At 44.6% G+C, this 14,346-nt stretch overlaps 1 protein-coding gene across 1 annotated transcript in view; it reads right to left on the bottom strand.

Annotated features, from left to right (window-relative positions):
• Positions 1-1,726: 1,726 nt before the first annotated feature.
• LOC125401506 (uncharacterized) overlaps positions 1,727-14,346 on the bottom strand; it is a 110,017-nt gene continuing 97,397 nt past the window's right edge. Inside the window, exon 19 of the mRNA XM_087909589.1 lies at positions 1,727-1,886. Coding sequence (XP_087765715.1) covers positions 1,727-1,886 — 160 coding nt within the window. The remainder of the gene's footprint in view (positions 1,887-14,346) is intronic.

Raw genomic sequence — 14,346 nt, 5'->3', positions numbered from 1 at the left:
ATACATGTTAACCGAGACTGAATCTTCCCGGGCCATGTCTAGAGACACCCAGAAAAACTCTGGGCACAGATCAAAACTTTTTACCCACAAAGCCCCTTCATGCCTAGATTTTCTTCTAGGTAAAATAGCACTAATGTTTGCTCAGCTTTTGGAGAATCTGCTGTAAAGGAGACAATGGGCTGTTTACTCACAGGCACCGAATACTCAGAATCCCCAAGGCAACCGCTTTCAAGCCATTTATGAAGGATGCTGTGCGTGTTCAGATTCCAACTTCTAGTTTTCAGCTTTTGCTTTTAGCTGCTAAGCCCTAAGAATAGAAATAATCCTGCCTAGTACTTTGTCAACTCCACTCTGTTAAAAGATCCCACGACTTCCTCTCGGGCGGAGATGTGCACCCATTTTTAGTCTCTTGAGACCTGTGTCAGCTGTCATGAGGACAGCTGGAATGGCATCAGCATCCTCAGGCCTGGGACCCCACAGGGCTCACACTCACAGCCTCTCTACTTGGAAGGGATCAGGCCGCTAATGCTGCAAATGGCTGGCCAAACACTGAGACTATTTTGTATGAGAAAGTTTAAAAATTGTTACTTAATTAATCGACAGATTTTAGAAATATACAGCCCACAGGAGTATGGCTTTTTGCCAAATAAAGCAACTTGGCAGCACATGGCACCGACCATTCTGTTCCTTTCGAGTTCTGCTGAGGACAGGGCACATACAGACAATCACACACAGTGATACTTTCGTTTTTGTTTCGGCTACACAGGATTTTCTGTGTAGCCCTGGCTGTCCTGGAACTCACTCTGTAGACCAGGCTGACCTTGATCTCAGAGATCTGCCTGCCTCTGCTGCCAGAGTGCGAGGATTAAAGGCGCGCACCACCCTTGCTTGCTCATGATGCCTTCTTACCATGAGCTCACTGTCCCTGAACCATCCTGCAGCTGTCCTAGGTTCCTGCTTTACGCTTCATACAAATCATTTCGTACAAGTGTTTCTTAATCTGCACCCCACAAAAGCCAATGGATGGGACTGAAATCGTGGCTGTGCTCTCAGGTCCTGGCTCCCATCTTCCTATTATTTAGATAACATCACAAGTTACTCATATTATAGATACCACCTAAATAAATAGGGATTAATCCAGGAGTACCAGACTGTTTTCTACAGCTTTCTTCTTATTTCTCATGTTAATCTGTTTTAAGAAGGCTTTAATAGCTCAGCTATGAGCCAGGCAGTGGTGGCCCGTTCCTTTAATCCTAACACTCAGGAAGCAGAGGGAGGCAGATCTCTGTGAGTTTGAGGCTAGTCTGTTCTACAGAGTGAGTTTCAGGACAGCCAAGGCTGTGGAAAAAAAAAACAAAACAAAACCAAAACCAGACCAAACCAAACCAAACCAAAACAAAACAAAACAAAAACCAAACCAAAACAAAAAACCAAAAAACTACCTCAAAGATCCAAAATAAATAAAATAGATAAATTAATAAATAAGTAAATGAACAACTCTTCTACGAAAGTTTATTATCCCACTTAAAGGAAGATCTACCTCCAAGAATCCAAAGAACTGTATTGGATATTAAGTTGTCCTAATGCCTAGAGACTCAGTCATCATTGTCCGATAATCCCATATGTAATCCCGTAAATCCAATTACAACATCCTGATGGCTTCTCCCCAGCATGACTCTGTAGAAGACCGTGCTTACCAGTTAGGTAGGAGAGTCACAGCGTCTTGTTAGTTTTTCCTCGAAGGAGAAACTCCTCGGCTGCTGGTGGATTCTTCCAGAGCTGCCGGTAGATAACGACGGGACTCTCCCAGAATTCCATCCTTATTTCCCGGCCACACTTTCACCTGTTTTGTGTGAGGGTCAAGTCTGTCCAGTTCTCCAATCCACCTACGAGATAGCATCTACTCACTGGCGTAAACAGACTGTAGGAGAACTCAAGGGAATGGGAGCATGGCTAATGCGCCCCTGGGTTTCCAAAGCTGCGAAGATCTTCATCTGAGGTGTGACTCTAGGCCTGGGGACCCTGCTGCTTCTGAGAGGGCTGGAGACCGGGACCTTACCACCTGGACCAACACTCTCAATTTACAGTGAATAAACCACACTCGGGAAAGAAGACTGAACTGTAGGAACAGGAGTCCCTGGAGCAAGAGTAGAAGGGACACCTGACTCATTATATCCCCTGGATTCCATTCAACTTACATCTTTCTAAAAACTGTTTACTAGTAGCCCGTGCTCGGAATGAAACATGGAAGAATACATCCAGCCCAGCCACTGCTTCCCAGAGTTTAGGAGAGCCGGAGGTGGTGGTGCGCACCTTTGATCCCAGCACCGGGGAGCAGAAACAAGCAGATCCCTGTGCTGTACGGCAGCATGGTCTACAGAGAGTTCCAGGTCAGCCACGGCTGCGTGGTGAGATGAGATCTCTGAAACAGCTGAAGCCAAGCATCTCCATCCGCGGTTGCACCTTTCAGTTGTTACTGAGTTGTCTCTGGAGGCACCCAGAGTGTGGGCATTGAGTAAGATGGGAAACAGTGTGCTACTTCCCCGTCTGGCTACTAGAGGGCGCTATGTTGTTCGAACAAGAGCGTTTCCAGAAGGAACTATGAATTTGGAGGGTGTCCTCATTCCCCTAAACCAAATTATAAACTTACTAGCCAACATTGTATGGTCTTCCTAAAGATGCCTTGGACAGTTTTGAGGTGAGAATTGTACTGGATCGTCATCATCTCACTTGAGGTGTCCTTTTTTTTCCGAGGCAGGGTTTCTCTGTGTAGTCTTGGCCGTCCTGAAACTCACTCTGTGAACCGGGCTGGCCTTGAATTTAGAGATTTACTCACCTCTACCTCCTGAGTGCTGAGGTCAAAGGCGTGCACCACCACCACCCGGGGAGTTGGATGTAAAGGTGCTGCTTCCACACCCCTCTGTGGGAGAAAGAAGGATCCAGAAGATTTAAAAACATTAGGCTTTACCGAATGGATAAAGGATAGTCATTTAAGTCAGGGTAGTTCTTTAAGTTTTGATGTAGGTGTTGTTATTGCTGTCTGTATTTCTTGTTTCATTTTGAGACAGGGTCTCACTATGTAATGCAGGCTGGCCTTAAACTCTTTTGTCACCGAGCAGTCATTGAACTTGTGACTTTCTCTCCATGGTGCTGGGATCACAGGTGTGAGTATGACCCCTGGGTTCTGCTGTGCTGAGGATCCAACCCAGGGCTTCTTACACACTCGTCGAATATTCTAGAAGTGAGTTACATCCCCAGGCAGGATGATCATCTGATAAAGAACTGTTCCTGGGTCTGAATGGCCCTCGCCAAGAGCAGCTGTACAAAGCGTCTGGTGTATTTTGCACACCCCTACTCTGGGAATGGGTCGCCACACTCTTATTAAAAATGACAACTTTGTGGGGGGGAGGAAGACTTCAAAAATGTAAGTGAAAAGCAACACCTACTAGCTTGTTTCCAGGAACCCATCTTTGCAAAACACGGTAAATCAATAGCACCATATCTACATTCATATGTCTGTAGAACTGAAATGTGTGTGTGGGGGAGAAACCATAGGACTCTTCAAAGTACCTGGTAGAGGAACAGGGTGAAGCAAAATGACTTAAAGTTCTCTGTTTTAAAAAGTAATTTTCTTTTTAAACCTTTTTAATTTTTCGTATTAATATGAGTGGGAAGGACTGAGTGTATGTACATGCACCATGTGTATGAATGATCCCACAGGCACCAAAAGAGGGCATTGGATCCCCTGGAGCTGGAGCTACATGGGATGAGCTGTCATGTGGGTGCTGAGAACTTAACATAGATCCTCTACAAGGGCTGGAAGTATTCCTAACCACGGAACCATCTCTCTGACCTTGAAGTTCTACATTTATGTATTATTTGAGTATTTGAGAAGACTCACCAATATACTAATATATGTTAAATGGAGGCTTTACTTTCTTATTATTTTCATTTCTCTGTGGATGTGCAAGTATGTGTTTGTGTTGGGTTGTGTACATGAATACATGGGTCAGAAGAGGGTGTCTCGTGTCCTCTTCTATTTCTCTGCTTGTTATTTTGAGCCGGGATCTCTCTCTGAATCTGGACCTCATATTTTCTCGGTAAACTGGAAGCCATAAGACCACCATTTCCCTGGGTCCCCCTCCCCCCATTTCAGGGCTGGGAATCATGTGTCCTTGGTTTGGTGTCTTCTTAGGTGGGTGCTGGGATGCTCAGTCTGGCCTTTGTCATTGTGCAGCAAGTATGTCTGACTACTTAGCCATCTTGCAGCCCCTAGCACCTGTTTCTTTTTAGTATGTGTAGAGGAAAATTAAAACTGCTTACGTAGTCCTCATCGTATTAGTACCAAACAGTGCCAGTCAAGAAGTAGAAAGCAATTATGTAGATCTCTCCTGGGGAGTCTAATGCTCAATGAAGGGAGAATGAGGAAAGTCAGTGTTTAACTTAGACTCTATTTGTGTTAATGCAGCCTGGCTGGAGTTTTGTTTATTTGTTTGGAGATGAGGTTTCTTGTAACCCAGGAGTCTCAAGTCTCTGTAGCCGAGCCTGGTCTTAGACTCTCCATCCGCTCTAGTTCCGGGCCACCAGAGTCCATGTTGTCTTTTCTTCTCTATGTCTTATTTTTTAGTATTTCAGGATAGATGAGCATAATCTTTACATGCTATCTATTTACTTAGTTAATTTATTTATTTATACAACTGATCTGTATCCCCACCTACTTTTTTTTTCTTTTTTTGGGACAGGGTCTTGTTCTGTAGACCAGGATGAAAGCACATTGGCAATCTCCCTGCCCAGTACTGGATTTTCACTTGCCCGCTTTGAATTTCATTCATGAGCAACCACACCCAACTTAAGCATTCTAACTTGAGAAACCAATCCCTGGACTCCCAGTGAGAATTATGGATCATGCCAGTTTCCTTATTTTGATGAAGGTACGATGGTGTGTACACACTGCAGGCTTTAGAAAGAACTAGATGGCTACAGGGACACGTGATTCTGCCGCAGACCCAGATTATCTCAGGATAAAGAGCTGAACAACAGCAACAGGGAAATAAACAATCCAAGGAGATCTGTGTCTTCCAGGAATACTGGAAGCAGTTAGCTTCCAGCAGGCTGCCCTGCCCAGAGAGTCCTGTGACAGCCTGACTGGAAAGAAGCAGCTAGAAGGGTGTGGATGTCAGGTTCAGAGTCTTTACCTGAGCTTCCAGGATGGTGAGGCTTCTGCATGTGTATTGGGAATTCTTAGCCTGGGGAGGATGGTTGATATCACTTTTGGAAGAACAGTGAAAACTGCAGAGAAATCCCTGAGGCCTGGAGCAGACAGGCCTTGAAGCCCCTCACCCTCTGCACTGAGCCTACCTTCCACCACAGCTCAGCCAACAGCAGGTCGGGAGAGTTTGGCTAAGATCAAGTGATTAACTTTGGCATAACCATATTGCTGCAGCCCAGCAAAGGTGCTGATGTAGAAATCTATTATAGAACAAACAGGTAGGAAACAGTCTTCCCAGAGCTGCCCCGTTCCTTTTACTTTTTACTGAAGAGCTTTCTGTGCAAGCTCAGCTCACAGCTGAGCAGTGGTGACATCAGTAAGTCACAGATGGCAGGAGGGAGATACAGGGATGGTCATAGCAAGGATGGTTGGCAGCATGCTAAATGTCTACTGATGGGAAAGTAGGGAATAAATGTGATACATTCATGATATAAGCCATGGTCCTGATTAATCGTCTGGGTACAGAATGCCAGAAGTCACAGTGCTACTGAGAAAAATCAAGATGCAGGTTCGTGCACACAGTCAGCTTCTGTGTGTGCACACAATGTCAGGCAACAGCAGTGTGTGGAGAATGTTGTAATGTTTAGGCTTAGAGTGAAAAATATGGACTGGGAAGCGTATGGAAAGGGAGTCATGGTTTCATGCACATTTGATATGGCTGACTGCTTTCCTACATAGATGTGTACATACAAATGTATAGAAAGGAACTAATGTTGAACATTAAAGCGACCCCAGCAGTTTGAAATGTACCAGCTTATTTGTCAAGGTTAATGTTCACTGTATTGTGGTGTTTCATTCACTCCTCTCCTGGCTAATGAACAGGCACCTAGCTCAGACCCCAGCTAGATGAGATATTTTCATGGGCAACAGTGGCCATTTTTCTGATTGTCCATCTCCATTAGCTCGTGTTCACAGAAATGATCCATAGTTTTCCCCAATGGCAGTGGTTCTGTGCATGAATAAGCGAGACCCCAGTATACAGTTACTGGCAGCAAGACAACAGACTCCGCTTCCGACCACCTGAGCTGGAAGCTCTGCAATCCTCTGTATCCCAGGCTAGCCTCTAATTTACTATGCAGCCCAGGTTGGGCAGGAACTCATGGTAGTCCTCCTACTTCAGCCTCCTGAGTGCTGGGAGTACAGGTGTGGACCATCATCCTTGATTTGTTTGATTTTGGAGTCAGTGTCTCATTGCTCAGAATGACCTGTGACTGGCTTATGTAGCTCCTCTACCTTCAACTTTTTAATTCTCCCGTCTCCACCGGTCTTCTGAGCTCGAGGATACACAGAAGCTAAAGGAAGCACCATTTTAACTGGAGAGCCAAAGCTGCCCACACAGAGCTGGCCTTCGCTTTTCCCTGCCAACTCACATTTTCACATCTTTCCCGCTGCAGCTGCTTCTACTTACTAGTGAGTGCTGGCCCGGGCCTTTTCAGATGGAGGAGGGTTATTTCACAGAGATACACAGTGGGTGTAGTGATGATCTTTGTAATAGCTTACGTTTGGAAACAACCTAAATGCCAACAGTGGGAGACCGGGTAAGTAAATCTGAGGTATCTATGATATAAGTAGAGAGATCAATTGAACCACATGATGTAGGTGCTGGCAATCACAATGTTACAGAGAAAACCAAGGTGCCCAATTATGTGTGCAAGCATTGCCAGGGATCCGCAGTGTGTGGACACTTTTAAATGTTTGGGCTCTAGGAGAGGGAGCTGGGGAATAAGCAGAGTTGGTAGAGGGACTCCCAGCTTTCAAGTACCTTTCGTGTGGTTAGAACGCTTGATCATATAGATGAGTTATTATAGGGGAATTTATTTTAAACTTAAATACAACATATGACGAGTTTCAAGTATGCAAGCTACTCGGTCTGTATTTTAGGGGGTTTTATTCACTAGAGGGGGGAAAGAGAGGGAAAGAGGAAGAGAGGGAGGGAGAAAGAGAGAGAGAAAAAAGAGAGAGCATGAGGATGAGGTTATCTTTCCTTTGTTAATGAACAGACACCTAGTCCAAATAGGTGGACCATTTTCCTGGCCATGATGTCAATTTTTCTAAGTGTTGACTCCAATAGCCCTGGCTTTCTTCTTAAATGAACTGTTAACAATTCTCTTTGAGGCCTGTAGTTCTGAGAGTGGATGGGGAGTAAGGGACACACAACACATGGGAAATGAGAGACATTCAAATTCCCATGCTTCGCCTCAGACCAATGGAGGCAGACATTTTAGGGAATGAGTAAAGGTTGTCCACGCTGACCTCAAACTCACTGCAGTTCTGCCACAGACTCCTTGGGACAGGGGTTATAGGCATAAGTCACCATTTCTGGCCTGTTATTTTATTTTATTTTATTTTGAGAAACAAGTTCATCAATTAGGCTACCTGGAATTTGCTCTATAGTTCGGCCTGGTCTCTAATTTGGGATCTTCCTGTCTCCAGCTGCCAAACTCCAGGATTGGAGGCATGGGCAATGATAATAGGTGTTTGAACAGGACTCTCTGCTGCCTCTCAAGTTAGAGAATCTCGGCACAATCAATCCTCTTCCCAACAGGGCAGCCAGAGTTCCCTCTTTGATTCTATGATGTATTACCAACAGAAATGGACCCACTCCCTCACCGTCTCCCCCTCCCGCTCCTCTGTGTAGGGTCTTTGGAAGATGCAGTTATAGTCAGGTCTGTAAGAATGTGTATCTGCCCTGCGACTACACTCTACCTGCCCATGGGACACCTGTGCCTGTGTGCTGGGGCAAGGGACCCTGTCCTTGGTCACCGTGTGTCAATTGGGTGCTCGGCACTGATGAAAGAAATGTGACATATCAGGAATCCAGAAGATACCAGCTAAAGGGGAATTTCCTCAAAGGAGATGTGTCCCTGACCATAGAGAATGTGACTCTAGCTGACCGTGGGACCTACTCCTGCTGGGTGTAGGGAATGATAAAAAAAATTAAGCCTAAAATTGGTCATTAGACCAGGTGAGTAGGCCTTCCCATGTCCTCTTTGTCCCTAAGAATCACCTGAGGATCGTGTTATCATAATACACATATGGATTATTATCACCTCTGACTTCCCTAGCTACAGTCCTGGGGGTGGCATGCGAAGGCCTAGAATGAAGAGGCCTCATCTGTGAAGGTCAATGATGTACCTTCCATGTGCTTTCAAACACAAGGACGTAGTCTAGAGAAGGGAACAAAAGGCCTAGACCAGAGAGAGGTTCAAGACCCAGTCTTATCATGAGGTCACATGGGGAATGTCATAGCAAGAAGTGCTCAGGCCCTGACTCCAAACAGAAGCATCATCATCTCTGTAGTTACAGCTGAGTTCTCCTTTTCCACATCTCCTCCCCAGGTGCGGACAGCACTGGGAACCCCTGGGTTGTATAAGTTTGTGGTGGGTGTATATTTATGCATGCTCTATTGTTTGAAGACTTATAGCACACGGGCTAGCAATGTAATTGAGGGGTAGACTGCTGACCTCACATGCAACAGACTGGAATTGAAAGTATGTATCACATTGTCTGGCCAAACAAGCCTTTTTGATCATATTGGGAAATTATGTGCTAAGATTCTGCATTAGTCATGAACTAACCTGGTGACCTGGGTCAAGGCCTTTCCCTTCTCTGGTTCTCTGTTTCTTCTTCCATGTGAGGACGATCACGCAAACCTCTGACTTTCCTGTTTCAGGAAAATGTCCCCTGCCTCAAAATTAACTTTGGATGTCCACACGATATACCACATAAGATGTGGTACCATTTCATTTAAGAAGATAGCCACCTATCCATGTCTTGTTGTTGTGGGACTCTCCTTAGAATATGTACTTAAGCTCCAATGAAAGTGGAAGACAGGAGACGCCACTGAAGAACCAAAGGCTTCCTTGCTGGGTCCAGTTAGTAGTCTCATTTTTTTATTAAAAATATTTTTTTCTATACAATCTATTCTTATTAACATTTCTCCTCCCCCAACTCCCCTGTGATACTTCCAATCTCCCCTCCTATCCACATCCACACATTTTTTTTCTCTCTTGGGTAGAAAGCAACCAGACATTTACACAGTAATTATAAAATAATACAAACTGGGCAGACAAGCAAGCGAGAGTTTACAGAAACACAGGTGACAGTCCATAGGTTGTCAAGGCCAATGACCCATTGCATCAGTTGTTTGTCCAGATTGTTCTGTTGCGATGACAAGTGAAGTCATTCTTGGCAAATAGTACAAACGGTGCTTTAGGTAAATCATCAAATAAGTCAATAAATCAGCACTTAATCCTTGGTCTTTTCTACCTGATTCTACTTTATTATTTAAATTTTTAAATTTTATTACATTTTAGTTATTTAGTCTCTCTCTCTCTCTCTCTCTCTCTCTCTCTCTCTCTCTCTCTCTGTGTGTGTGTGTGTGTGTGTGTGTGTGTGTTCAGTGCCATGGAGGGCATGTGGAGATAAGAGGACAACTGGGGGGAGCCAGCACTCAGAAGGCAGAAAACTTATATAGAAATTAATACTGCCTTGGAAAGCAGATCTTACCAGCAGTCAGACTGTTAATGAAGATGTCAATACAACAGCCTTTGTTAACTCTTAGCAAAACCAAGTATTTCATTGATTGTGACGAAATGATTCACTATGAAAAGAACTTTGTCTTCCTGAAATAAATTTAATTATAAATATGACCTGGAGACAATTATAAATTTAGAACTCTGAATGAAGGCAGTGCTAGTCCCAACTCTGTCACACCTGGAGTAGGACGTCTCTCAGGCAGAGCCTGCGTCCTGCTCCCCCTTCCCCTTCATCTCTGCATTGCCTCCTTCCAGCTCCTGATTCAGAGCCCAGTGGTGAGAATAGGAGCACTGGGCATCAAGTCAGCCTGAGGCAATACCAATGATTGTTTCTCAAGGACACAACAATTTTGTCTTTGCTACATTTTAGGTTTTACAGGGTTATTTTTTAGGTCTAGTCAGCAACATTGACAGAAGGTACTGAATACTCCCCAGGTATACAGAGTACTCCCCAGGTATACAGAGTACTGCCAAGGGTGCTGAGAACTCCCCTGGTACAGAGTACTTCCCAGGGTGCTGAGTACTCCCTAGGATACAGAGTACTGACACATTGTACAGAGTACTGCCCAGGGTTCTGAGTACTCCCCAGGTACAGAGTACTGCCCAGGGTACTAAGTACTCCCCTGGTACAGAGTACTGCCCACAGCGCTGAGTACTCCCCAGGTACAGAGTACTGCCCAGAGTACTGAGTACTCCCCAGGTACAGAGTACTGCTAAGTATCTTAGACCTCAAGGACACAATTTATGGCAAGTGAAGAACACAAGAAATTCTGAAGTGTTCATGTTTGGCAAGACTGAGAACTATATTAACAGTGACTGTGCATATGGACAGCTACAGGGCCGCCCTCTTCACTCTTGCCCCTAGTAGGGCCATCGGATGAACCGCCACAGAAAGAACACAGCAGTGTGGTTATAACCCATTCCTTTCTTCCGCAGTCTCGGGATGATGACCCCTCAGAAGGCAGCTAGGGTTTACTCCTTGAATGAGAACTGTCATCAGTAATGACGAACTTGTCTTCCATTTGGGGGGGCACTGTGGACTGAAAAGTTTCGTTCTGATAAGCATGGAAGACGACTGAGCTGTGGAGAGAATCGTTGGGAAAAGAAGTCACGTTTCAGGTCTGTGCAGAGTTTCCATCTATGATCCAGCAAGACTGGGCATTCAGGACAGAAGCAGCCCCATTCCCAAAACTGTAACAGGGAATGAATGGCACCATACAGGGACCTGATATTTAATTCATAGAAAAGTTTGCTTAATAAACATCAGACAAATTAAGAAACACCAAAACAAAAAATAATTCATACTGGCATCCATCAGAATACTCAAGTAATAGAACACAAAAGAAGAAAGTCTAAAAAGACAGATACCTAACATCAGGCTAAGTTACCTAATTGGTGTGTATGTGGGAACTGGCTTAAGAGCTGGATGGATGACTGCTGTATTTACAGATTAGGACTGTGGCCCTTTAGAAACGGTTAGGAGGGCCTGGTGACCCATGCTAGATCCCTGGACCCACAGAAAGGCAGAAGGAGAGAATCAGCTTCACAAAGTTGTTCTCTGACTTTCACAGGTACCATGGAAACTGCGTGTGTGTACACAAACACACTACCACCACCACCTCCTACCACAACAAAATTTAAATAAGTTATTATTTAAAAAAAATGGTTTTGAAATCTACATAGCATCTGCACACTGTAACACTAACACAGAGAGGAAATGTATAAAGCAACAAAGCGGGGCCTTTTCTTCCACAGGAAACAGTTGCAAAGTGTACAGTCTGGGGCACACGTGTGTACACCATATGCACAAAATCATCAGGCACTGTAGGGAGAGGCCTGACAGGATTTGTGGTTCAGCCTTTTCCGTCACACACGGAATGTGCTTTCACTCTGGTAGTCACAGTGGACTGCTATGTGAGCTTCCTGGAACTCATGAAGCAGCAAATCAGAGAAGAAAACAGGCTAACTTTAACTCATGGGTGGTGTTTTGGCAGAGTGGAGTTTTGTCATTTGAACACTGGCCATCTCTACTGCTGAAATGTAGAATCGTCAGCCACGTCAGAGCGCCTGCGCCGTCATTTACAAAGAAGATGGGACAAAGTTTTTCTTGGCTTGGGTCAGTGTCACACGCAAATGTATGGGAACAATTTAGGGTCAGAAAGCTCAGATGAGCTAACGTGACAACTGACAGAAAGCAGTCTTTTTGTTTTGTGTTGATATTCGTTTTTGTATTATGGGCTTTATACGTTTTCTTTTCCTTTTATTGAAGGAAAGAGAAAACATAATGTAGGGCGGGTAGGAAGTGGTAAGATCCAAGAGGAGTTGTTGGGTGGAAGCGAACATGGTCAAAATAATGTAATAGGAAAAACACTTTAATTAAAAATAAGTAAATATCAAAAAAGAAGTGGAGAGGGAGAAAGAAGAGGAGAAAAGGAAAACAAAGATAAAAACATAAGGAATCTACAAGACTGCAATTTCCAAAGCAATCGACACAGTGCGACAACTTACATCTCTGGCTTCTTCTTTCTCATGTGTCGACACTCTGCAATGGAGAGGGGCAGTTAGGAAGAGATGAATTGAACATGTCATCAGTAATATGCATGATCTTTTCTCCTAATCAAGGCTATTGTTTCTGCTTTTGAATTGAACTGTTCCCTTGAGGGTCCTTCCTGTCCCGCAGGAAGTACCTTTTCTTCATCACGGATTGGTGCACTCCCGCACAGAGCATTCCTAATGTGCTAGAAGGGCACTGGGAAATGGGCTTTGGCTGAAACAATGAAGTCTAGTTTAGTCAATTTGCTGCTGGAGAACAAGCTAAACATGGAATCTCTAGGCAGCCTGAGACACAAGGCCCTGTTAATGATCTCTACGATCAAAGACCCTCTAAAAACTGTCACTAAAGGAGCTCTCTACTGGCTTTGGCTCCTGCCATAAGGTAATTCAGGAAGTGTGCACCACTTATTCCTCACCCTCCACTTCCTGTCAAAGACTTTAGACTCCCTGTAGCCACCTTCCCTCAGGGGAGAATAAACAACTTTGGGCTAAGGAAGTGAACGTATTTGCAGTATTTTTGCACAATTTATATTCCCCCTTTTAGACATTATCTTACTATTGTAGGCCAAGCTAACCATGTCCTGTGATCCTTTTGTATCAGATTATAGGTACACACCCCCAGGATCAGCTTAAATAATTATTATGGAATAACTGCATTCCAAACATTAGCGGGAATCATCCTGAAATCTGACAGCCATGTTCTTGTTTCCCATTTCCTGTCCAGCCGTGTGAAACAGGTCCGTGTGGTCTCTGGGACAGTCGATGACTGAGGGCCTTACACGGGGAGTGGACTGCACAGACAGGAACACTGTGTGTACTCCCACAGACTCAGCAGGAACGGGTCATGAGGTCTGGGAACTCTGCTTTCACATCAGCCATGTAATTTTCCTTCCCAATGTTTCATGTGCTTCTTCTATTAAATGTGTGTTCCAGAATGCTCATAAATATCCACATGGGGAGAAAGCCAGATTCCCAGGCTAGGAGAGAACATGCAATAGATCTTATATGGTCTTTGCCATCCATCCAGAGCTCAGATCTTACCCTGGGCAGCAAACTATTGTTCCATAGTTTTTCATTTCTTTTTCTTTAAAGATCTCTCTCTCTCTCTCTCTCTCTCTCTCTCTCTCTGGATTTGTGTGTGTGTGACTCTGTGTGTCTGTGTCTGTCTCTGTGTGAGCATGTACATTAGAGTCCAGCAACCCGCTAAACTGGAGCTGTCAGATGGAGCTGTGGTTACAGGCAGCTGTGAGTCACTCACCCAGGAGCTGGAATGGGGCTCACATCCTCTGTAAGCGCAGTACATGCTCATAAGTGCCGAACCATCTTCCCAGCCCCACATTAAATTTATTTATGGGAAATCTAAGTTTGATTTTCTCTTGAAGTGGCCAACAATTGAAGCATAAAACATATGCTTGTAAGCGCACCACATGGATGGTAGTGACAGGAGGAGAAAAAGGTCAACGCTGGCCTCAGCTACACTGTAAGTTCAAAGCCAGCCTGGGATGTACAAGATCCTGTCTCAAAAACTCCAAAGGATACAAATCAAACAAACAATGGTACTTAGGAAAGGAGCCACCAGTATATAAGCTTTACAAGTTACATGAAACAGGAATCCTGATGACATACTGTAACAGTGTTCACTGGGCATGTCCCAAGTTAGAATCCCAGTGCACAGTAGGTCCTAACACATCCCTGGGACCCAGAAGGAACTACAAGATGTATCCTGGATTGGGGAACACATAGAAATCGTGCGAAATGTGAACCCCATGGCATGTGGAGTTCCTTGCAGGCGGTCAGAGTGGCTGAGAAGCCTTGCTCTAGTTCCTCGGTCTGGGAAACAGACATGAAATGCACTATCTTTTACCACAGGGCTAAAGAAGATAGAGGAAGTGCCATCTTGAAAGAAATGTGGGAAGACACCATTAGGCAAGAAGAGCTGTGGAGCAAGCATTTTCCTACCATCAAATTCTGTGCTCGGAACCATTC

The sequence above is a fragment of the Myodes glareolus genome, chromosome 9 (assembly GCF_982192425.1).
Source record: "Myodes glareolus chromosome 9, mMyoGla1.1, whole genome shotgun sequence".
Classification (NCBI taxonomy): Eukaryota; Metazoa; Chordata; class Mammalia; order Rodentia; family Cricetidae; genus Myodes; species Myodes glareolus.
The sequence above is the reverse complement of the archived record's forward strand: the minus strand, read 5'-3'. Positions and strand labels throughout refer to the sequence as shown.